We start from the raw sequence: 25394 nt of genomic DNA on the forward strand, positions 1-25394 counted from the left end.
TCTCAAAATGTTGTATTTTCGCAAAGCATAAATGCAGTCAAGACTACATAGAAGTACATTCGGTTACATTATGTTTATTTATAAACCATTACTTGAAATCTCTAAAAACTATACCATGGAATAAAAACAGAAACTAAGTTACTCCAAGCACAGACAACTTAGTTTGAAATGTTCATCTGGAATGAAACAAATGTTACGTAGCTCAGCACACTTTCTCAGGTTGGACAGTGAATATTTGTATGTTTGGGCAGAGTGGGAAACAGGGAGAACATTTCAAATGATACGTACCATTCTTCTAGTCATTATTACCACCTCTAAATGAACTGCCTGATCTGAGTTAAATATGCTCTGTGTTTATACAATATACAGGTACAGCTAAACCACTGAGACAAACAGAACTACACAAACACATTTTACTGTCTTAGGGATCAGATTTCAGAAAAGAGAAGGAAATTCATGAACTGACTTCAAAGCAAAAGTAGTGAGTAACTAGAGCATTGATAGAAACGAAGTGGAGTAAAAAGTTCAATAATTATCTTCTAAATGTAGTGGAGTAAAAGTAATAAGTGTCCCCAAAAAATAATACTCAAGTAAATTACAGATACTCAAAACATTTACTTAAGGACAGTACTCAAGTAAATTTACTCTGTTACTGTCCACCACTGATCATTACTAAAACAAATTGTTTCTAAAACTGTATTTTTTTGGAGAGTTGCAGCAGTTGAATTCTATTATGACACCTCTCATGCTGAATCCTCCTAAGATATAAACAGACTGAGCGAACGCAGCTCTCTCCATGTAAGGATCTGCAGTGAAGTCCTGGTGTAAAGCACCTCTTGGAGAGAGTAAGTCTCTGATGCTCACATTTATTCTGTCATATTGAGCAGATACATAGATTATCGTAGCCACTTCTGTGTATTTAAAGCCACTCTGCTTTCCAATGTAAACTTTATCTTTCCAAACATCGTCAATGGGCGGCTCCCCAACAAGAAACTGACCGGAACCAGTCCTCTGATATGGGACCTTCCCGATTGAGATGATTATCTGCTGAAATTCCTAAAAGCCTCAAAGTGCAGCTTGGGTTTGGCTTTTTGCGCCCCGTCGCCGCGGTGAGTACACTTTATATTTACACTGTTTGAACAGTTTAGTGCAATACAGAATTGAGAATTGCATGATGTTTTGAGCTCTTTATTTGGTCTGTGTTTTAAAGCTGCTAAAGTGATCAGACACCTAGTCTGCAGTTTGCCTGGAGTTGACTTGTTACAATGTTAGAATGTCATTTAGCAGACGCTTTTATCCAATGAGACGCACATACGAGAACAAGAACAACACAAGCAAAGATCTAGACAAGAGGAAACAAGATCAGTAAGAGTAACAAAGTGCTTCATGTCCATTTGGGTGCAGGTACTGCCAAGCAGTGTAAAGGCAATGCACAAAAAGTAAGTAAGGAATTATTATTATTATTATTATTATTATTATTATTATTATTATTATTATTATTTTATTTTTGTTATAATAATAAAATAAGGAACATCTGCATTGAAGCAACCAAACCGTTTAAGACCTTCCATTATCTTCATCAATAATTAACATCACCACAATAATGACCAAAGTACCAAGTGCTGGGTCACTCCAGAGCTGAACACAGATTCCCAGAGTAGAGCAGGACAGTGCGAGTCAACTGTAGCTGGAAGACACGATCTACCACTGGGGACAGAAGTGGAGAACAGTAGCTAAGTGCATTGTGTTTCCTAAAGAGCTGGGTCTTTAGGTGTCTTTTGACTTAGAAGCGTGTGTTTTTCTGAAGGGATACTGATGTTGACGCCTGTGTTATAAAAATGTTAGCTGTGTGAAAAATGAGCAGCTGAATTATATTTGATAAATGTTAAGGTAGCCAACCTGTTTTATTATGTTTGTAGAAGAACAAAAGTGTTGATGCTGTAATATTAGACCCTTATTAAAGCATATTTTTAATGTTATAGCTACTCAGTCGTGTAAACCCCACTTTTAGTGAGGTTATAGTAATGTATTTGTTAAAAATAAATGTATTTAGTTGATTACAATGATCCTGTGCTGTTAGCTACGTTTTTTTTTCTTTTTGGTTATAGGTAGATGAAGTTTGGTGATAGTGATTTAATGATGTTAACAAAATGTTATCTTCATCTACTTCACATAACATCCTATCAGCCAACCAAACAGTTTCTTTTCTTCTTTTCCAGGAGGGGATTTCCTCACTAGAATTCTAATCTTGCTCCTCGGTTTCCTTTCTTGAGCTTTATCACTCTTGACATTATATATTTCTGGAAGACTCTCTCTGTGGATTTTTGTTGTCATTAAACAAGTTGTCAACTTCTTTAATTTATATTCCAGCTACATTTTAAATATTATCTTCTACCCCTTCTTAGCTTGGTTATTCACTGACATTGTTTAAAACTCAGATAAACATTCCTGGGCTCTATGGAGACGCCTGCTGTGAAGACTCACTGCTGTGACAGCTACTTCCTGCATTTAAAAGCAGTGTGCAAGATAAATTTAAGCCTTCCAAAAAACTCTCCTACTCACCTCTGCTTGTGTTGTTTTATGCAGGATACAATGGCAATGATTTCAGGGTTCATCTTTCTGTGCATGCTCCAAGCTGCAATTCCTCAAGCTCTGACGCCTCGTGGACCCCGGCCCATACCCGGACGAGGTGACAGTCCTGGACCAACTCAGCCTCCCATCCCACCTACAGATTGTCTGTGTGAGTTTCAGAGAGTTGCTCTAAAACAAATATTACCAAAAATATTGTACAGATTATTTTAAACTACATTTTTAAAAGAATCAAAAGTAATCATGCATCAAAACTAGTCTTTTCCTCTGAAAAATGAGGTTGAAGAAGAATGAAAATACACTATTTCTAAGTACCTTCAAAACTTTTTAAGAACTACAATGCTTCAGTAAAGTGCCTACTCTACACCAATCAAAAACAACTAAGTATATTTTCTCCTCCAGCTGGTATCGTGGACTGTCCTATCAGAGTCTTTTTCACCATCGACACCTCGGAGACCATCGCCTTACAGGAATCACCACCAGGGGAGCTTGTGAAAAAAATTAAGGAGTTCACCAAGCTGTTTGCTCAGAAGTTGAATGATGAAGAGTATAGGGGGCAAGTCAGGTTCACATGGTCCCTAGGAGGTCAGAACTTCTCCCAGGATCAGTTTATCTTCAGCCAGTTCACAACAAAACAGAACTTCATTAGAAACCTCGGCAGGGTTGTTTACAAGGGCAAAGGCACCTACACTGACTGTGCCATCAAGAACATGGTGCAACAGTTGACCCAGCAAAACCCAGGGACGAGGGACGTCCTCTTCTCTGTGTTCATCACCGACGGTCATGTGACAGGAAATCCATGTGGAGGGATAAAGGCGATGGCAGACAAAGCACAAGAACAAGGAATCCATACATTCTCAGTGGCAGCGTCTAGAATGATTGATGAATTAGGCATGAAGGAAATAGCCAGCACTCCTGTTGAACTGTACCGGGATGACTACATAGCTGTGGATATTGTTGAGGATCGATCAAGAATAAGGGTTGAATCCATCGATCGTATAATAATGGCCATGGTGATCTGAAAATGTTTTCTTGCTTGAATTCTTATATTTAAAATCCATTTTAAATACAGTATCTCTGTAAGGATCTTTTCACCTATTATTGTTTTTCTTTGCAGAAATATCAAGCCTATTTAAAAGTAAGAACAACTACACATTTTTTTTTGTTTGTCACTAAGTTTACTAATATTTAAACAGGAGTTTGGATTTATGCTTTAATGAAGTTGATCAGATGTCTAAGTCTGAGTTTCATGGATTCCTACATTTCATTTTGTGTTCTTGTAGTGTTACAAGCCCAGGTGCTTTCAGACTCGTGGACGCCCTGGACCAAGTGGGCCTCAAGGTCAAAAAGTGAGTACTTTAAAATTAAAATCAATCGAAAAATATATATTATTAATTATATTTCAGCTTGTAAGGAAGATTATCTTTTAAAACTAAAATATTCTGTCCACTTTTAGGGTCTAAAAGGAGGCAGAGGTCCAAACGGGCTAAAGGGTGACAGGGGTAACGAGGTAGGGAGAAATGAAAAGTATGGTTACTCCAACAATTCTGTAAAACACATTTATTATGTAAATTCTAAAAACAAATTCTGATATTGCAGGGTGATCCTGGCATTGAAGGTCCAATCGGAAAACCCGGTCCTAAGGTTTGCTGAGGCCCATTGATAGAGGATTGAGTTTGCTACATATTAATGTTGTCTTTTTTTCCTCTATGAAGTGTCTCATTCTTCAATTATTTTTGTGCTTTGATACAGGGTATGATCGGTTTTGACGGTGACAAGGTGAGACATGAATCTTTAAATACTCTTTTTTTCCTCCTCTATAAAACTGTAGAAGAACTGTTGGGATTAAAGACTCTGCTTTTCCTCAACAGGGTGAAATTGGAGGAACTGGAGCAAAGGTAAACAAAAAGAAATGCTTTTAGTAATGTTTATCCACCATGGTTGTTGTTCGTATACTGCACTTAACCCTCTGCCCCTTCTAATGTTCAAACTTTCAGGGTTCTGCAGGAGGAGCTGGCAGGAATGGAACTGATGGTCGAAAGGCAAGTCTTCATTTGACAAAGCAAAAGTAGGAGTTTATTGTGACTGTGATTTATTCAGCACACTAACATGATATTTTTATTTTGGGGGATCTTTAGGGCCAAATGGGTCGAATTGGAGCTCCTGGTTGCAAAGGTGATCCAGGTGACAAGGTAGGTCTAATAGTTTGATAACATGAAGATAGGTTGTGATCTAGGTTTTTCATTCAGAATATCCACAAAAGGTAAGTTTTGAATATGGTATATTTAGGCCATGTTGAGCAGACATACCCTTTTTTTCGTCATGCAGCTCGCACCTGATACAAAACTCTAATCATCACTTACAAAGCAGTAACCAAAACCACTCCAGTTTACCTGGAACCCCTAATCCAGTTCTACACCGCTTCTCGCCCGCAACGCTCAGCCTCAGAAAGGCGCCTAGTGCTTCCAGCACATACGGCCTCAAAATCACTAGCTCGACTCTTCTCTTCTGTTGTCCCTAAATGGTGGAATGAATTGTCCAACTCCATTCGATCTGCAGAGTCCCTCTCTACTTTCAAAAGGCAGCTAAAGACCCAGCTCTTTAGGAAGCACTATGCACTTAGCTAGACTGTTCTCCACTGTTGTCCCCAGTGGCAGATCATGTCTTCCAGCTACAATTGACTCACACTGTCCTGCTCTACTCTGGGAATCTGTGTTCAGGTCTGGAGTGACCCAGCACTTGGTACTTTGGTCATTATTGTGGTGATGACAAGTTAATTGTTGATGATGATAATGAAAGGTCTTAAATGGTTTGGTTGCTTCATTGTAGATGTTCCTTATTTTACTAAATAAAAAAATCATTACTTACTTTTGTGCATTGCCTTTACACTGCTTGGCAGTACCTGCATCCAAATGGACTTGAAGCACTTTGTTACTCTTACTGATCTTGTTTCCGCTTGTCTAGATCTTTGCTTGTGTTGTTCTTGTTCTCGTATGTACATCACTTTGGATAAAAGTGTCTGCTAAATGACATTGTAACATTGTAACATCTGTAGTTCCTGTTATGTCCAGGCCATCTCATTTTGCTAGTTTGCTGAACTACTTAACTGTTGGCATCAGGGCATTGTTATATTTCACCTCCCTGTGAAACGTATCACTATTTAAAATTGCCTATATCCTTGGTGATCAGATTAAAGAAGTCTATTCAGAATTTGTATTTCTACATACAGATATTTTATTATTTTATGAAGACTGATCTTTGTTATACTGTTTTTTTCTATTAGGGTTTATTAATCTTTATTCAAATTACCTTCCACATTTTGGCTCTTGTGTATGATTTGTTGTTGTCTGTCTGTTCTTTTGTTTTTTATGTCTTTTCTTTAAAAACTATTTTTGACAATTCTTTAACAAAGTTGATTGAACTGTCCTAAATTGAACTGAATCATTTTGAATTTGTTTCCAAAAGGGACTAGATGGATACCCTGGAGAGGTTGGCGACACTGGACCTCGAGGTGACGAGGGAACAAAGGTCTGTAATATATCACAGCTTTGATTTTTGTCTACTTTTTGACACAATGCTTGGTGAAAAAAAAAAAAAAACAAGTAAAAGGTATACCAAAGTTACTGAGAGTTTTCTACCCTCTGGGGTCCATTAATGTTGGTGTGGTGGAGGCAAAAGACCTGATTAGTCAGAATGTGTACTTGTGTTTAACATCATATGAACAAGTAGGAAAAAATATCTGTGCTATTAGCTTTCAGCTTTCATCTTGTCCAAACTTGAACAATATAGAGGCCCCAGCTAAACCACTTAGTAATGCAATGATAATTTGCTTCATCAATCTACCCGAGCAAGGCAAGGGTCAGCAAAGGGGGTACTCTAAACAGTTTGGATAAACTCTCTGAGGAAATACTTTGCAAACTTCAATTAGCAATGACTGGGCTAAAGGGATGACTCATTGTTAGCATGTTTTTCTGTGGGTCAGTCTGTGATTGCAATGTTTATGTCCACTAAAAATAACTAGAAAAAAAATGAAACAAAAAAGATGTACTGTCATGATGAAACTTGTTACCATTGGTCAGTCACAAGTTTTAGTTCCTTCTTGTGTCTCCAACAGGTGTAGGAGATGATTAGATACATTAAGAAAGACATGACTTTAAGGTGTTTAAATTGTTCACTAGTAATGTCATCAGTCATGTTTGTTTGTTTGTTTTTTTAGGGTGACCCAAGCCCCCCTGGAAAGTCCGGTCCCCCTGGTGCTCCGGGTGAGATAGGACCAAAGGTAAACCTTTGATGTAAACAATAGAAAAAAAATCAGAAACTGAAGATTGTCCTTACTAAAAAAAGAAAATCAAAGAACTGAATTTTTGTTTCTTTAGGGTGAAAGAGGAAATCCTGGAAGTCCAGGGCCACTAGGAGCAAAAGGAAATCCCGTACTAAGCAAATTTTTTTAATCATAAAACACTGATAATAAACTACTATAGGTTCATGTTACTAAGCTGACGCTGAAATTCAACCATTTTCACAGGGGAGTCCTGGTGTTCCTGGGCGAAAAGGCGAACGGGTATGTCAAACAAGCTTTGTTCAACATAAAAATACAAAAGTAACTGAGTATGCAGTCATTATTCTAAATCACTGTAAATTGAACATTAACAGGGGAGGAGAGGAGACCCTGGAAGGAAGGGAGGACAAGGTCCAGATGGGCTACAAGGAGAGAAGGTAAGTCCAGTGTTCAGAGAAAGTTGCATTACTGTCTGTGATTGAAGTGCTCTCTAATTTACTGGATTCGTTTTTATACCAAAGTAAGAAATTTGGGGATCTATGGTCAAGATTTTGGAGATGATGACCTCAAAAAAAAAATTTTTGGCAAGCGGCAACTGCCGGTAATGTAATATGAAGCCATTGCTGAGGTGCTAAAACCTGCAGTTCCTCGAGTGTCCACTTTAGGCTGGTTTAAGAAGCACTGGAAGCCACATACACACTACACAAAGAACTATGTGGTCTGAATAGTCTATTCCTCTACCTGCACACACTGTATGGGGGTGACTTTTCTCCTACACCATCAGGTTTGAAGATATTAGGTTACAAGTTTTGCACAGTTAGGAGCATGGCTGACATGACTGTCAGGCCAATTGTATCTGTTAGCCAGGAGGCTAAAGGCCTGTATCAACTCCACCTCTTTGCCTGTTGTTTGGTCTTTCGAAAGTTAGGTTGTGTCAGCATTTGTAATACGCCGAACGCTGTACACACATTTCACAGACGACTAATTGGCAGCACAAATCTAGGGTGACCAGTGGTGATATTTTTAGATCTGCTCTAGAGTTTTTAGAATTTGAAGTTTTTAGTCTAAGATATGAGTAAGGAGAGAGAGAGAGAGAGAGAGAGAGAGAGAGAGAGAGAGACAGAGCGAGCGAGAGCGAGAGAGAGAGAGAGAGAGACTGTATGGCAGTGGAAAACAACCATGGGGCTGTACTTTAAGTTTGTTGCATTGAGAGCAATTTGCCCATCAAAGAACACTGTCAAGGGGCGCTGGTGGCCTAGAGGTCTAAGCGCCCCACGTACAGGGGCTGCGGTCCTCATTGCAGGGTCGGCGGTTCTGTTCCAGGACCATGTCCTGCATGTCTTCCCCAGCTCTCTGCTCCCCACATTTCCTGTCTCTCTTCAGTTGTCCTATCAAATAAAGGCAAAAAGGCCAAAAAATATAACTAAAAAAAAAGGACACTGTCAAAGTTCAAGAAAATAAAAAATTACTGAGTTTCATCAGAGGCTGTTCTGAGGAACATGAGTTTCTCAAGAATAAAAAATATTTTTGGCATGTGTTATCTGAAAAATCTAACTGGATTCCCTGGAAAAGTCCACAGGATTCAAAGCTCTCTCTGAGGTTTCATTCTTACAAAGAAAGACTGTTACCACTTCCTGGCCCAGTATCATTAGCCCCTGTGTTGCTATGGGACATTTCTTCACTGGAATCTAAAGGGTTAGGGTTAGGCTTCTCACACTTCATGAGAACTGAATTGTTTCCTGTGTGTGTTTGTTGAACTCTTGGGCATTAAGGGTGAAGTGCAAACCCTGAAACTTTCATCTGTTTTTTCAGGGACAACGAGGAGCACCAGGAGGCAGAGGTCGGCCTGGGGAAGATGGACTTAAAGGCACAAAGGTGACGGGATCTTGCAGTGGGGGGATTTTTGCAGAGGGGTGGCTCTGCAGAAAAGCTCAGCCAGAAATCTAATAATACAAGTTTAGCCTTCATGTTCTGGGTGTCCTACCAAATTAGCCTGAGCCAAGCCTTGTTATCACAAGAACACATTCTCCCATCTTACACAAACACACATTTTTCACAAATATGTCTGATCTGAGTTTACATTAGCATTACAAATGTTCAGTATGATGTCAAGAGTAAAGGTGATTTCACTAATGTTACATTCAATCTCTTTTAGGGAGACCAAGGACTGCCTGGACCGAGGGGTCATTCAGGAGAACCAGGGGGCCTTGGAGGAAATGTGTGTGCTTTATAACATCATAACCATCAACACCAAGTGCTCTTTGCTTCAGTTGTATTTTGAGCGGATTCTTCAGAAAATGTTTACGCCAAATAATGAGGATGATCTTACTTTTAACTGGGGGTGTCTTCTGTGGTTGTAGGGCAATGTGGGAGATCCTGGAGATCCTGGACCAGGGGGAGACACGGGGGCCCCAGGGCCAAAGGTTGGGCAAAAGATTTGTATCACTTTTACAATGCAAAGTTACGTAACAGTGAGGATTAATTATTTGATTCCTTCTTAAGGGTGATGTAGGAAGACAAGGATTCAACTATCCTGGAGGAAGAGGACCCAGTGTAAAAATATTCCCTTAAACTCTTGAGATTTATACATTTACAAGTCATCTTAAGTCTGAAGCAACTCTGAGGTTTTTTTTTTGCAGGGAGAAAGAGGTAATCCAGGCAGTAGAGGGCCTAGGGGAGGAAGAGGAGAATGCGGTGCCAAAGGAGAACCTGGAGATAAAGGACCTCCAGGACAGCCTGTAAGACTCATCGTTAAAACTTCCAGTTAGATTTCATTCTCCTAGTTTTTTTCTTTTCTTCAACTCCATTTAAAGTGATTGATGTCTTTCCTAAAAAATAATCCAAAAAACAACACACAGTTCTAAAGAAAAATCCTCAAGCAGCTTGTGGATCAGGACATGGACAGGCTACTGCTAACGGATGTTATTGGGGATTCTATTTAATATTATGATGAAGTGCTTTCTCTAAAGTGTATGAGTGTACAGTAATTGTATAAGGCTTGAGGTTGAAAATATTGCAGCTTCATAACAGTACATCAACTTATAAAATTAAAAAATTTTCACTGCATAATTCCCTTGATAACATAAGATTTAAAGCTTGGGTTGATAGTCACGGAAAACTAGCATGAATTTGAATGTAGCATTTCCTCAGGACTCCGTCTAACTCCTCCCCCCCCCCCCCCCCCCCCCCTCTAAGCTCCTCTAAAACGACGTCCCCCCTCACATGCATGAGTGCCGCTGATTCGCGACCATATGATGGTGACTGATCAAAACCTGTCCTCACCACATTGTTTTGTTTTCACTACGTCAACTCATGTCTCAATCAGCGGTGAGATAACACCAAAACATTATCATAGTGAAAGTTAAAAACACAAACAAACATGAAATGTACGCGCAGGAGGCGGGCAGAACGGCAGGACGGGATTTGATTGGTTTCATAAATTGGAGCCTAAAGGCGGGGATTGGTTGGTGTTTTCCCAGGTTTACTCCTGCTGTAGATAGTGGCTTTTTTTCACTCTTTTTTAAGAACACATTATGTATTGATTGCCATCGGGTCACAAAGATCATTTTAACCATTATAACAAAAAGTGTATCTAAATCTGACTACCAACATAGGTTTGTACTATCTGGACAATGACCTGTTTTTACCCTCTTTTGTAGTTTGTCAGCATATTTTCTCAAAGTCATTTTCTTTGTTGTTAACTCAAGGGTATAAGGATCAAATTATAGTGGGAACAGAAATCTGGTTTTCCAAGCTCCCAACCCATCACAATGTGCATGATAGAGAAACTAGATAAACCCTGTTTGTTAATGAGAGGGTTCAGCTTTTCTTCTCTATTCTGCACTATCCTTACATGTTCTCTTTTCCAAGACTGCAGCTACTTCACTATCAAAATGTATATAATATACAGGAACATGAGTATTTTTAGAGTTTGACTTTATGTTGAGGCATTTGTGCAAGTCCAATGCCACCAAATACGAATGTCTAATCAAAATGTAACAAAAAGTGTTGAATATATATTTCAAAAATCTACTTTACAGGCTGTAGCTGAGTGCTAGATCGCTGCAAGTCAGTTCATTTTTCTCCCCCTTTATCACTTATACACAACTACACATTTGGAGCAGTTAAATCATTTGGGTGAAATAACCCTTTAAATACTATGTTTGATGTATTTTGTTTTACTTTGGTTAATTGAAATAATTGGAAATGCTGTGAAGTGCATCAATATATTAGTAATCACAATATCTCATTTAGTAAACACTTACATGCCAACAGTCTCAGTCAGATATGTAGCGTGAACATGCTGATAGTTTTGTTGAACAGAAGTTGTAGTAATAGAAATAATGCAGAATTCTTGCACTCAAGTTAGAGTTTCTGAGAGGCAGAAGGCAGTGAGAAAGATATGACTCCCAACGAGGAGTAGCATTATGCAGAGATGAGTCATTTCTCCTGAAAATGTTTTTTTTTTTTTTGCACAGGGGGAAGCAGGTCAGTCAGGTGAGCTAGGAGAGCGAGGACCCAGAGGCAACCCTGGACCTGATGTAAGCAACAGCAAAAGCACTTGAATAATGACTCAACCATGCATGCAAATTTAAGCACTTGCTGCATTTCTCTCCCTGTGTGTGTGTGTGTGTGTGTGTGTGTGTGTGTGTGTGTGTGTGTGTGTGTGTGTGTGTGTATGTGTGTGTGTTTGTGTGCATAGGGGGACAAAGGGCCAGTGGGCGATCCTGGCCTCACTGTGAGTAATCTTTAAAAAAGCACTAGTTATAAGAACACAGCATTATTTATATGTCCTTGGTTGTATTACTTTAAGCTGCATACATGTCACTACAGGAATGTGATGTCATGACGTATGTCAGGGAGACGTGTGGTTGTTGTGGTAAGCAAATATCCCAATAGAGCAAACACAGCTTCATTATTTAGTTCCTCCAGCATATTGATCCTGTTCTTTTCTTTCCTCTCAGACTGTGAGAAGCGCTGTGGAGCTCTGGACATTGTTTTTGTAATCGATAGCTCAGAGAGTGTTGGGATGACAAATTTCACCTTGGAGAAGAACTTTGTTATCAACACCATCAACAGACTGGGATCTATGGCCAATGACCCTACATCCGTTACCGGTATAGTCCAGCAAAAAAACAAAACAGAGCACAGATGTCCTTGCAAAATTCTTTTGCAGACACAGTTTCAAGTGACAACAAGTAGAGGCTGCCATAAAAGATTAACTATTTCCAATGAGTGACTCACATAATCCAAAACTAAACATACAGTCACAGCCAAAAAACATTTGGACAGGACCTCATGCTGGCAGTGCGCTCTTCCTTAAAACTTTGACAGCAGTTTTTAAGTGTTGTATATTTTCAAGCCTCAAAGTGTTACCACTAAATAGTCGGACTGAAAATAGTGATGACTTACTTTTGGAGGACGTGAGAGTCAGGCCAAAACACAAAGTCTAGAAGTGCAAATGAAATGCAGGAACTATTTCACTGGTCAAGTCTAGGGATGCACTGATCCGATCCTGGTATCGGATATCGGCGAGATCAGACTTAAAAAGCTAGATCGGATATCGGTGACAAGGGGCTGATATATAGTGCGGATCCATATGGCAGATCTATTCATCTCAGTTCTATGCTTTTCTGTGTTTACAACAGCCATGTGCGTCTCCTACATAATCAGGGTCTTTATAAAATGTGCTGCTGATTAATATTGTCACAATATCAGACACAGAAGGGAAACAGTAAGGGCAAAGCTGGGCAGAGTAATAATGTATTCAATGATTTGAATAGCCCTCCTCTCTGCCACAGGTACACTGTACTTCTGTGGGAAACACTATGTTGACATATTTTTTATTTTCTCATTTGAAGCAGTTTTTTTTTTATACAGAATATTCAATTCCTCTTATCCACTGCTGAGGTGTACAGTTGAATTGTAATATCTATTGGTTATGTAGATTAACTCACCAGACTGCTGGTACATATTTATAATCTCGTGAATAATGATACTGTCAGTTTAAAAATGTTCATTTTATTTTGGTTTACAAAGTCAGCAAAGCCTGAAGTTGCCATAACATGATTCTATCCTCACATTAAGGAATAGAGATTGTTAAATCAATACCAGGATCGAATCGGCTAGTATTGGTATCAGCAGATACCAAAGCCCAGGTATCAATATCGGTATCGGGACGTAAAAAGTAGGATTGGTGCATCCCTGGTTAAGTCATCATTCACCAAAAACATGGACAGGAGTTATTTTTGAGGTAATTTTACATGAAGTGCAGGTACCACGTGTGTAGTCCTCAACAAATGCACACTTTAAACCTGTTTTAATTTAAACATTTAAAAAAAATACTATTTGTGCTCTTGTTTAAAGGTAAAAAATTCACAAGTACTAAGAGCGGGACATACACGTTTAGTTTTGGAAATGCGTGTTGAACATATGCAGTTGAAAATGCACTGATTGGCATATCCTTCTTCTAGGTACAAGAGTCGGAGTTGTCCAATTCAGTCACAACGGGACCTTTGAAGCAATTCGTCTCGATGACCCGAACATAGACTCCATGTCTGCCTTCAAAACGGCTGTAAAGAATCTTCAGTGGATTGCTGGAGGCACCTTCACGCCTTCTGCTCTGAAGTTTGCCTATGATCACCTCATCAGGGACAGCAAGAGAGCCCAAGCCAGAGTATCTGTAGTGGTGATCACGGATGGACGATTTGACCCTCGAGACGACGATGATCTGCTCAAATACCTTTGCAATGACAACCAAGTGGTAGTGAACGCCATCGGGGTTGGGGATATGTTTAAAATAAAGCAGGATGATGAGATCTTAGGGTCGATAGCTTGTAACAAGAAGGAACGAGTTGATAATATGGGCAGTTACGCTGAGTTGGTGGCAGAAAAGTTCATAGAGAAGATGGAGACAGTGCTGTGTCCTGGTGAGTCAGCACCTGCAGGCACACATCAATGACAGTACTGGTCCTCTGATATTAAAACAAACTTCTGTTTTGATCTTCTTCTTAGAGCCGGAGATTGTGTGCCCTGATCTACCCTGTCAAAGTGGTATGGACTTATTTACGGCTTGATTATTTCTTCATTGTGATAACGGCGTCCAGTACAAGGAGTGATTTTTTTCTGTTTCTGTTTCTATAGAACCTGACGTAGCTCCCTGTGTTCAGCGGGCGGTGGATTTGGTCATCCTACTTGATGGTTCAGAGCGCCTTGGGTTGGAGAACTTCCGGTACGTCCGTGCATTTGTTGCAGAGGTGGCAGACAAGCTCGTTATGGCCCAAACCAAGACTGACCGTAAGGGAGCCCGCTTGGCACTATTACAGTTCGGCAAAGAGAACGAATACCGCATTGCCTTCCCTCTCACACATGACCCTGCGATCATCGCGGGCGGCATAGCCCGCCTGCCTTATTTCGATTCCTCCTCCAGTGTGGGGCCTGCTATCTTACACGCCATTGATAACATCCTGGGTAAAGGGACCGCCCGCCAGACGAGACGGCACGCAGAGATTTCCTTCGTTTTCCTCACAGACGGCATCACTGACAACAGGTACCTGGAGGAGGCCGTAAGCGCGATGCGTGGAGCACAAGTCGTCTCCATGGTGATAGCCACAGGAAATGATGTTGACCAAAAAGTTCTGACAAAACTGGCGATGGATGACCAGGATGCCATCTTTAAAGGCAAAGACTTTTCAGGTCTGACCCGGTCCAGTTTGTTTGACCGTTTCATCCAGTGGGTATGCTGAAGAACAACAGCATAGACGCTGACATCATATCGGTGCTAATACCGCTAGTCAGGAATTTTGTGTATGAGATAGTGGTTAATTATGTTGCTTCTACATACTGTACAATTTGCTAATCAAATCACAGCATCCACTTTAATGCACTAGTCAGGAAAACTGTATTCAGCTTGAATCTTTTATACAAAAAACATCCTTTCAGTTGAGCGTTTGTAAACAACTATTGAGCTTTACTGATTTTGATGAATAAATCTGTTAAGACACAGAACATCTGTATTTTGTGGAGTCAAAAAAGGTTAACAATGCACGTTAATCTACAACTGAAACGAGAGATTTATAAAAATGACAGAAATTTGACACTTAAAACAAACACCACCTTAAGCCCTGGACTTACAGTACTTGCAACAGTTGTACTGATGTTAGCTCTGTGCTGTGCAGTTAGATGTAGTTACAAAATATCAGGGGTCTCTGCGTGGGAGGTAGAACAATGAAGCTGATCTGGTCTGGACTTGCTGGACTGAAAGATTGCATTCTTCTCATTTCTGTGTGTCCACAGCAAACTCTCCCATTGCCTCCCTTCTTACATCATGTCCAGCTGCAAAGGAAGAGAATAAAGGAAACATAAGTCTGGGGAGTTTGTAGGACTCTGGGCCCAGGCACATCATTAAGCATAAATACTGAAGCAATCCTGTAGGAAACGGCTTCAGCGTGAGTTTGGGAGACGTTAGTACAATATTTGAAGGTATCTTACCAAGTCATCAAGGTCTCCTGTATCTTCAGTTGGTGGTGCAGCTGCTTCCTCTTTCTTCTCCTCAGGAACCAGAAACTGAGGACAGAATAGTCTTAAGTCTGGAGATCTGTCTCATCACAGCCTAACTATCAAAAACATTCAGTCTTTCTCCAACAGCTTTAAGAGGAGTTCTGATCAAATCACCTGATTAGCTTCACTTTTGGAAACTGTGCTTCCTTCAACTTCGTCCTTGCTGATCAGAGTTATGGCATCTGTCAATCAAATAGCAAGAGTGTTATGAGATTGCAAACACAGAGCTACTTGAAGAGGATTCTGATGCAGGCGCAAATCAGCTTCCTTTTTTGGTAGTGTTTACATATTTTGGACTCGAGTTACTTCGTCTCCTCTCAAGGGAGGAGTGATTTACGAGGAATCCTGCAGCCCTGCGGTAAAGAAGCTTATCGCACCTTGAACAAGCAGGTCCCAGAAGACCCCCAGCCCTCTGTTCGGGATGCTTCTTTTCAGGGATTGGAGGTAGCTATTGTACAGATCCGCATTCTCCAGCTGAAAGATAGAAAAACATTCAAAATCCATTTAGGAGTCTCTGAACAGCTCCACATATACATAGAGAGACATAAACACACACATAAGACCTGGCCTCCTTTCAAGTTGCCAGAAATGAAACAGACTCTTTGTAATCTCACGTTGACTCATAATCTCCACGGCAGAGCAGAAACTTTGCTTTCTGATATCTCAAAATTGTTTCAAAGAGATGCCTAGAACAGCTGTCCTTCGCATCATCATGCACTCACAAAATTGAAGATAGTGACTGTTTGTTTACCTTAACTGACTGTTCCCTAAAAGCCTGAATGCAGGTGATGCTTTTCATGTAGTAGTGTGTGTTCTTGTTGCTTAGCAACTGCTCGATCCTGTGAGTCAGTTGCTGACAGGCTGGGAAGGACAAGGGGGTCACCGTAACCAAACAAAGAGAAAAACACAATTACAAGGGCTGAACATGAGTCATGAGGGTTTATAATACCACCAGAACAAAAAATGTTTATCAGACCAGCTCGTCAGAGAGATAAAAACTGGACCTCACCCTCTCCAAACGGAAGAGTCTTCCGCTTGATCAGAGTGCGGAAATCTCGGGCTGGATCCACGCTTCCCACCTGGTTAAGAGTTTAAAAATAGTGAGGAATGAAGGGAGATGGATATTTTGAGGTAAGCCTGTTCAAACAAGTGGTGGAATATTCATTATAGAATTCAGGATTTTCATCTAAGAGGCCATCCAGCTTCCTTTGGTTCTCACCGAAGTAACGGAGCCTTCGGCAATGTCAGCCAGGTTATACTCCTCCTCTTCTTCATCTCCTTTGGCCTTCTTGGCATCTGGCTCCTCTGAACTGTAAATAACAACGGAGGACGTTGAAGTACTATAAATCATTCTTAAAACGTCTGTCTTTTAGAGTCTATGAAACCTCTCACACCAACATACAGACACATAATACTCTAAAATGAGTCAAATTAGCACAAGTATAAATATTATCATTCCCATGCTTTCATACACTCTTAGAGAACACAAAGTTATCCCTACGTGACCAACATCCCTGTCCCACTTTACTCAAACTCACTCTTTGCCAAATATCTGAGCACTCGTCTTCAGCTTCTTTTTCTTCTCCACCTCTGTGAGAGGAAACTTCTTCTTCACCTCCTCCAGAGGATCCTGGCAACGTTCATTGATGACATCAGGGCGCTCGAGAGCAGCCTTCAGCCACGGCTCCATGGGGGGGAGAGGGGTACTGGGGTTCACGGCCCGATGATGTAGACACTGAAAGAAGAGTTTTGGTGAGCGGAGGTGAAAGGAGAGAGTGAATTACTAACATGCTCCAGCTGGAGACACTCCGACCAGACAGAGGAGAACTCCTTTTTTTTTTGTAACTCAGCTGAAAATTAAACCCACATCGTCTTCAAAACTTTGCCAGCCATCTCAACTCAGGATAAATAAGTAAAAGAGTGCTTTAACTTTGAAATACAAGGCCAGCTGCAGTACCTGGAAGTGCCTCTGGAAGGCAGGGTTGGGAATCTGATGGACCTTGAACAAGTCATTTTTTTCTCCTTCTTCCTCTTCTACCAGCATCATGGAGTCAATGAGGGAGTCCACAGACGACAGCTGGGTATCTAGGTGAATCACACAGGACATAAAGGCTGTTAAAGTCTATGCCTCCATCATTCCTATTGTACACTAACTAAAAGCACTTCCAATTTGATCCATTCTGCAGCACGGCGGAGGAGTTTTTAACCTCCATACTAGTAGAAGTAAACAATATTGCTACCTGTCTCAATACCAGGGACACAAAACTGAACTCCTCCGTACCAAAGACTGAGTCATTTTCTTTTTTTAAATTTTCACTGTGCACACAGCGCTGAGAGACAAAAGTGACTAAACACAAGTCAACATTTGGCACACTGTGATAACAACGAAAAGCTGAATACAATGGATTTTCCATCATTAATGTCAACACATTTAAATATTCTCTTTCAGTCATCACATAGGATCCAGTTTAAGTGTGCTGGGGTCTTTTTCTGCCTTTGTGATGAATGTATGACTCTCTCATCATGATGTGTTTGGGACATATCTGTGTGTCAGTCATTGTACAGAGGTGTGGATCCCACAGCCAATAGTCTGTTGGTCAGGAAGAAAGAAAACAGCTATCAGGTGTTCTCTGTGCTCAGTCTACATCCGACCCAAATATAACTTTAAATCTTTAGGTGAAAGCTGCAGTTGGTAGGATTAAGGTAAAACAACAGTACTTATTTTGTGCTGTGGGTGGGTGGGGGGGTGTAGTGAGAGGGGAAATCTGGTGTGAAGGGGTAGTGTTGACATTCGAAATCTCTCCCTGAACTGATGTTTATTCCAGGACTACCAACAGCAGCTTTAAGCCAAAAGAATTTAAAAACTGTAGGTATTTGCCGGCCAGTGAATGAGGACAGTTAACGGTTTTGCGGCTGCTGCAGGGTGTGATGGAGAGCAGAGCAGAGGGACACACAGCGCGCAGCAGTTAAACAGGATCCAGCTTGTTCTTGCACGTTTGTGTGGAGGTGTGGATGTGTTTATCAGTTCCTTACAGTTTAACCACTGAGAGAAAAAATCTAAATAACATCTTATTTCTCTGCTTCTCCACTTACTATTCACTTGCACTCTCTCTTTTGCTCTTGGCAGCTTCTGGTTAAAAACATGACAGTAAATCTATAGTTGTTCTGTTGCTTCAGTAGTTTCAATACCCTCAAACGTCGTGAAGTCTGACAGTGTATCATTTCACAACACGTCCAAAAGTATCAGAATTTTAGACAACCCCACTCAAAAGCTGTAGAACAAGAAGCATAACTGTGTGCCACAGTCATGTGTGTGCTTAGTACATGCAAGGAGCCTATTAAAAAAATTAAACTACTGAAGCTTTTTCCTTTTTCCTTAAAGAAAGCAAACTGTTATGTTTACACCTGCAGGTCTAAAATCAGGCATTATCTGATTTTAGACCTGCAGGTGTAAACATAACAGTTTACCAATCTGCTGTCAGTTTTACTTCTAAGAACATAAATATCGACTTTGAAACAGCCAGAAGCAGTACCTGATGGAGTGAACTTTTTGTTGTTCTCAAGAGATGGAAATGTAAACTGTCTGAGGTCTTCCATGAAGGGCAGCTGGATGTACATCAAACACTGTTGAAGTTAAAAGACACACTGTTAGCTCTTTGCTTTTTCTTTAGTGAATATACTTAAATGTTATTCCCTGTGATCTCACCTCAGAGTCCTGCTTGATGCAAGGAAACGCCACTCCTACTTGAGGGTTGCTGATCCTATTATAGGCGTAACGTACAATGGCAACCATTTCAAGCTCGTCGAGCGCTCGGATTAGAGCTGACAAGGCAACTGCTGCATGCTGCTCAGACAAAACAGTGGAAACAAAGACTAGTCAGTATCAGTCTGTGGTCTGCAGAGATTCATCAGTTATTTTTATTATCACCTCGTCATCCTTGCCAGAAAACATCTTGATGACTTGATTCCCCATGAAGAGATGGCGTTGTATCTGCAGAGAAAGGGTAGAATATAATCACTGCAAAGATTTCATTATTTTAGTTTTAGCTTACTGAAACAATTTTTAGATGCCATGTATTAAATAAAAATAACAATACCCACCAAAGAAAGTTTGGAAAACTCTAGGTCTGGGTCTAGTATAATAAGAATTTTCATTTCAGCTTACAAATCCCATCCAAGTTTCAAAACTATCTCTAAGCTGTACAAAGGCCTTCAGGAGTAAAGAGGAGTGAGTACATCCTACATAAAGGAGAAATGGGAATGTGAGGGTAACTTTGCAATCTCGATGGAGGAGTGGGATGACTTAAATGCCAAGCAATGAAAGTCATGGGGAGAGTACAATTGGAAGAACTTGGTTAGGTTCTTTATAACACCTGTACAAAAACATTCAGAGGGGCAGACAGCATGTTGGAGAGGGTGTGGGACACTGAGAGCAAACCACTATCATGTGTTTTGGGATTGCTCAGAGATTGAAAATTACTGGAAGTCAATCAGAGATAGCATGGAACAAGTTTTAAAAATCAAGATAGATCTATGTTTTCAAGTATTGTATCTAGGTAAAATGCCACCTCAACTTCTCGGCTTTTCCAGAGTGTACATGTTTAGAGTAATGCTGGTGGCCAGCAAAAAAGTCATAACGAGTTAAGTGGTTAATTCAGGACTCGCCTGCATTAGTAGACTGGTTTAATGGGGTGCATGGCATTTTTGTAATGGAAAAAGTAACGTTTACTCTCAAGCTCAAAAGTTATGTTTTTGATAAATGTTGGAAAGGATGGATTGAGTTCATTAACCCCCATAGAACGGATTTCAGGTAAAGATCTACAGCTGTACTGTAACTCCCTTAGTTCACTGCTACACATGGACTGTTATGTTTTCTTTGTTTGTTGTATTTTTATTTGTCCTCCTTGTCCTTTTCTTGTTAAAAAAAAGTGCTCATTTGAGAATGTGCTGTATAAATCTATCTTTAACTTAAATAAAAAGAAAATTGAAAATAAAATAAAAATAATACCAGGCTCTGTTTGGTGAAGCCTAAAACAGCGAAGCACTTTCCATCATGCTTGTATTTCATCTGGTCTTGATCAACTTTTGAGAAGGGAACGATATCACTTCCATAACGAAAACCTGTGCAGAAAAAGAGTCAGCTTTCTTTTCTGCTGTTATTTGGTACCAGCATTATCAGGCAGTGTGATTTCAAAACACCTACTCCCTCACCTTGTATGGTATCTTCCGCCTGCACCTCAGTCTCATTGTCATCATCCAGGCAGTATACAGTTTCTCTCTTCACGTCATCTTTCTTGTTACTCTGTGCGTCAACTGTTACCCACATTTTCTTCAGTTTCTCTTCTGTCACCTGGAAGAAAGAAGCCTTTAGCTTCCCTGGCAACTGATGTAAGAGTAAAGTGAAACCTATTTGAGGGAGTTCTTTTGGTGAATCATGCATAACTCCTAAAAAAGGACCACTCTTCTGTGTAATATAACAAGGTTAGAAGATAATGATGGGGAGGATATAAAATGTACCCTTACTTTATCATCTTCATTAAATGATGCATATCTGTTCATCCAGTGCACGTCACTGAACTTACTGCTTTGTATCCAACAATACGGATGGACACAGAGGTGCCGATAGTCAGCTGACAGGGCCAGGCGGTGGGTCTCCTCTCTATACGCTTGAACATACACAGCTGTTCAATCGCATTCCTGCAGTGCAAATACAGCACAAAGACCGCTCAGGCACATGACATTATACAGGATGAGAATTCAGGGATAAAAAAATTTGTTATCAAAAGAGAAGAGCCCCGCAAACCTGAATGTGTAAATTTCATCCAGGCCATCCTCTTCATCCAGGGTAAGCATGATGTGTTTCACCATGTCTAGACCATCCTTCTGTTCACTGGTCAGTCCTTTTCCTGTACCCGGATGACCAGAGCCGCGTCTGTCTGTTCCTCCTCCACCCTCTTCATCTTCTTCATCTTCTTCTGCGGGGAATGGCAAACTAAAAAAATAAAAAAAATTAGGCATTGGGTTGAGTATAATCCTTAAAAGTATGGTCAATGCAGGCATGGGCTGAAGACTTAAATGTAGAGATAAAAGATGAGACCTGGGACGAATGTTTAAAGAATATACATGACTGTTCAGTTAATGTTCAACACAATCTTATACAGTTTAAAACACTTCACAGACTTTATTACTCTAAGGAAAAACTGCACAGTTTTTCCCTGGCGTTTCTCCTCTCTTTGATAGATGCCAATCCTCTATAGGTTTTTTAACACACTCATTCTGGTCATGTAGTAAACTATCAATGTATTGGAAAAACATCTTTAGTTGTCTGTCTAAGGCTTTTGGAAAATGTTGGAAAACTGACCCACTGGTGGCCATCCTTGGAGCTGCAAGCTCCATATCTTTTGCTGATAAGTATGAAAAGGAAGCTGGTTTGTTTGGAATGGTGGTTACCAAAAAAAGAATACTAAGAGTGTGGAAGATGGACTGTGCCCACCTTTGATCTGTGGCTGGGAGATTCCACAACGAAGACAGGGAAAGTGTGTTCAATAAGATTTGGGACCCTTTGCTAAATTTCCTTTGTGGCAAAGATTAGTATTCTGAGTCTTAACTGCACCATCCTGCTGCGAGTATGGGCCTTTGTTTTATCACGTCTTTTTTGTTTTTTCCCTAATAATAACTGCTTAAGATAAGGTTTAATGTGATCAAGGCTGCCATTGCAATAGATGTGCTCTTTTTTTGTTTTTGTTTTTATTTTCCTTTCAGTTGTGCTGTTTTTTTTAAGTCTGTATTTTCTATGTTTATAAAAGCAATACATATATATATTATTTTTTTTAAATGTCAATGGACTTTACAAGAAAACAGACTAATTTTGTTAAATTGAGTAGAGTAGCTGTTTGATCAACAAAGATGGGTTTAAGAGTGAATATGTGCTTGAACGCTTTATTTGAAAGTGTTTTTTACAAAAGCACTTTTCAACCAATGAATAGATTGATTTCCATCTAAATACCAATCATTAGCAAATATATAAGGTTTATCTCCACAATAAGCCTGATTTCAGTGCTGTTCATTAGCAGTCAAGGATGTTTTATCTCCAAATTCCAGAAACATTTTTAGTATCCACTGGCAGATGTGAGATTGATAGTCATCTATATAAATAAAACAGTTTGTTTGTTGTTTTATGGGAAGGCTGCAAACTGAATTGGCTCTCTAGGAGAAATAAAGTAGTTGGATTTTGGACTCTAGAAATAATATATCTAGACATGTCACAGCCTTTACAATATTAACAGGTTATATCTGCTTAGAAATTACATTTTTCTGTATACATCTGAGCCTTACAAAAACTGCAGAGTGATGTCCTCTTGTTTCAGCTTCTCAATGATAACGTCCAGTTGCTCAGAGCTTGCCTGGGTGTTGAGGTCGGTCATGAGGGCAATGACGAGGCGATCAAACTTCTTGTCCCTAAAATACAATTTTTAAAAAGTGACACATCATTACGAAGCCTATATTACATAGCAATATCAACAACAAAAAAACAGAAGAAAATGCTAAATCAATTGCAAAATAAACATCAAATGCATGAACATAAGTGTGATTTTTTTCTGTGATAATAGTGCTATGTTGTAAACACAGGCTGCTTTTTACTTCTTTTCTCTCTGTAGGAGATCCATGCAGACAACGAGAGCATCCAGCCCTGTTGAACAGGAGTTAAGGTGGTAACAGATTCACATGCATCACTCTGTAGTTAGTATGTGTCTGTAAACTAACAAGAACAGACACATGAATTAAAGTGTAAGAGCTGGTTTTGATCTCACAACTCTCTGGGGCATATCCACTGGGTTTTTTTTACATATAAAATACATTGAATACCTATCATACCTACAAGGACCTTTTTATATTAAAGAAAATACTCTTTAAAACGTAGGGTAAGCGAAAAACAGATTAATTATAAAAACAGGAAAAAGGGTCAAATATGGTCTTTAAGGATTTAATACTTTTAGACAGTATTCCCCAGATGATGAGCAATGTATATGAGCCATGAGTAATCTGCCTTTATTACCCAGCTGTGTTAAATACCAGATTCTGATAGGTCTTATTCCCATAACAATAGTGATTATGATATAGTGATATGTCTGCCTTAATGTGTACAAACATGATGCAAAGCTACTGATAACCTGATAAATAGACACAGAGCAAAAGGATACAGTCAGCGTGTGAATCCTCTGGATGGACCTGATTCTCTATTTCTTCCAGAAGCTCAAAATCCGGCATCATGAGGTGACGATGAACGCTGATGTTCTGGTACTGGTCATCCTGGGCCAGAGAGTTATTTGTGGCGTCTGTGCCAAACAGAACTAAAGCCAGCTCATCTTTTGTCTCTGCAAACACCTGTCAAAAAGCAATTCAGTTTGAGACAGACAAATATCCACAAAGTAGATCTTGATGTTGTTTTTAGTTCTGGAAAGTGTAAAACACAAGTTTACCTGACGCTGGACAAACTTCTGGATGACTTTTTTGGCAAGCTCAAAGGGAGGCTCTTCACCCGGTGCATTGTTGGACATGGAGAATCCAACATCCATGCATAGCACCAAAGCTGACTATAAGAAATATGTATACATCTCAGGTATGCAATCAATGCTACATGTTCTGATCATAATATGAGGAACATGAGCTCAGACACACAAGAATAGGGTTGCAAAATTCCGGGAATTTTCAAATTTGGAACTTTCCATGGGAATAAATGTGAATAAACCAGGAATTTACAAAATTTTAGGTTGGCTCTTAATAGGGAACTTAAATATAGTTGGGGAATATATATTTTAGCATAATGCTGACTAAAACGACCAGATTTCATGCAAGTACAGTTGAATATCTATGCTATTCCTCAATCACATGCACATACCACACTGCTTATTGCAGGGGAATTGAGACCACGCCCCCTAAATGCACTTTTTATTTTGCATGTTGAATGGGAGGTTTTTTTGGAGGGAGAGGGGCTCTTTCCATTTAACATTTTGAATGGGACTTTGTTGGGATTGCGTTTTTGTTCATATTTGACTAGGTTGGGTCGGGGGGAGGAGTAATAAATTTGTTTTAATTGCATTATTTTGGATGGATGTCTGCTTATAACAAAACAAATATGTATGCTTGGATATGATACCTTTCCATTAAATTACCCCCAATTCTCAGTTAATTCCAATCAATTCACATAATTTCCCATTTGGAATATTTCCAAAATTACTCAGCTAATCTTCCCATGGAAATGGACCGGAAACTTTCCGGAAATTTACCGGAAATTTTCCACCCTTTTGCAACCCTACGCAAAATACATAATATTAAACACAAGGGCAAAAATAATTTGCGCTGTGGATACCATCACAAAGCGTGCATACATGACAACAGAGAGCTGGTTCAAGCTCCAGGCTGACCCTTAGACAGTGGGCTGAACATGTCCAAACATGTCACTGCTCGGTCGTTACCGTCTAACGTTTGTTCCTCAGTTAAAGACACACTCTGTTTGTTTGTAACTATCAGACCACACTCTCAACATAAACACCAGCCTGTTATAACGGGGAATTCATTCATTTTAACGATGCAGAAGAAAGTTACTTACTTTAGAACCTGCCATATCTTTTCCCTCTTCTCAAGACTGTGTGCCTCTCTGTTATGGCTCCGGAGAGAAACTGAAAGCGGAAGAAACTTCACAAAAGTTCCGGCTTCCGGTAACATCACTTCAGCGGTTAATCTTCGCGAACTTCGTCGGGTCGATTCGGTTGGTTGTTTGCCATAAATCCCGATATACCGGTTTAATGAACTATACTCACCCTCTGTCAAGCTGCTATTAGTTATGTTGTGGGTCTCTGAAGCTTCAGAGGGGTCTGTGCAAAGCGAAGGATGAAATATGAGATGTAGGTCAGACGCCCTCCAGTGTTTTAAATGACATTGTGCAGCGCAGCTTATTCATCGTTGA

General features: G+C 39.9%; 2 protein-coding genes across 3 annotated transcripts; one reads left to right on the forward strand and one right to left on the reverse strand.

The window, feature by feature from the left end:
* The first annotated feature begins 752 nt into the window (after window positions 1-752).
* On the forward strand, window positions 753-14875 carry LOC117819920 (collagen alpha-2(VI) chain-like). Of its 2 annotated transcripts, XM_034693451.1 has the most exons (30): window positions 753-845; window positions 991-1109; window positions 1405-1439; window positions 2587-2740; window positions 2992-3602; window positions 3707-3727; window positions 3873-3938; window positions 4046-4099; window positions 4189-4233; window positions 4342-4368; window positions 4461-4487; window positions 4587-4631; window positions 4728-4781; window positions 6055-6117; window positions 6806-6868; window positions 6966-7019; window positions 7115-7150; window positions 7243-7305; window positions 8681-8743; window positions 9024-9086; window positions 9229-9291; window positions 9371-9421; window positions 9508-9606; window positions 11347-11409; window positions 11571-11606; window positions 11702-11747; window positions 11833-11985; window positions 13342-13797; window positions 13883-13921; window positions 14012-14875. In XM_034693451.1, the coding sequence occupies exons 4-30, from the start codon at window positions 2593-2595 to the stop codon at window positions 14611-14613; spliced, it is 3111 nt and encodes a 1036-aa protein (XP_034549342.1). In that variant the 5' UTR covers window positions 753-845; window positions 991-1109; window positions 1405-1439; window positions 2587-2592; the 3' UTR covers window positions 14614-14875. The 2 variants fall into 2 exon arrangements, with proteins under 2 accessions (XP_034549342.1, XP_034549341.1); XM_034693450.1 differs by lacking the exon at window positions 1405-1439 and having other exon boundaries at window positions 805-1109.
* On the reverse strand, window positions 14727-25327 carry xrcc5 (X-ray repair complementing defective repair in Chinese hamster cells 5). Its single transcript, XM_034693452.1, has 21 exons — window positions 25038-25327; window positions 23908-24021; window positions 23629-23812; window positions 23069-23117; window positions 22763-22885; window positions 21231-21419; window positions 21010-21124; window positions 20639-20777; window positions 20436-20548; window positions 19356-19418; window positions 19134-19271; window positions 18961-19051; window positions 17385-17512; window positions 16966-17162; window positions 16647-16737; window positions 16437-16506; window positions 16179-16288; window positions 15805-15901; window positions 15542-15609; window positions 15359-15433; window positions 14727-15202 (listed from the first exon to the last, which is right to left on the reverse strand). The coding sequence occupies exons 1-21, from the start codon at window positions 25050-25052 to the stop codon at window positions 15188-15190; spliced, it is 2184 nt and encodes a 727-aa protein (XP_034549343.1). The 5' UTR covers window positions 25053-25327; the 3' UTR covers window positions 14727-15187.
* Between the last annotated feature and the right edge of the window lie 67 nt (window positions 25328-25394).

This window comes from Notolabrus celidotus, chromosome 10 (assembly GCF_009762535.1).
Source record: "Notolabrus celidotus isolate fNotCel1 chromosome 10, fNotCel1.pri, whole genome shotgun sequence".
Lineage (NCBI taxonomy): Eukaryota > Metazoa > Chordata > Actinopteri > Labriformes > Labridae > Notolabrus > Notolabrus celidotus.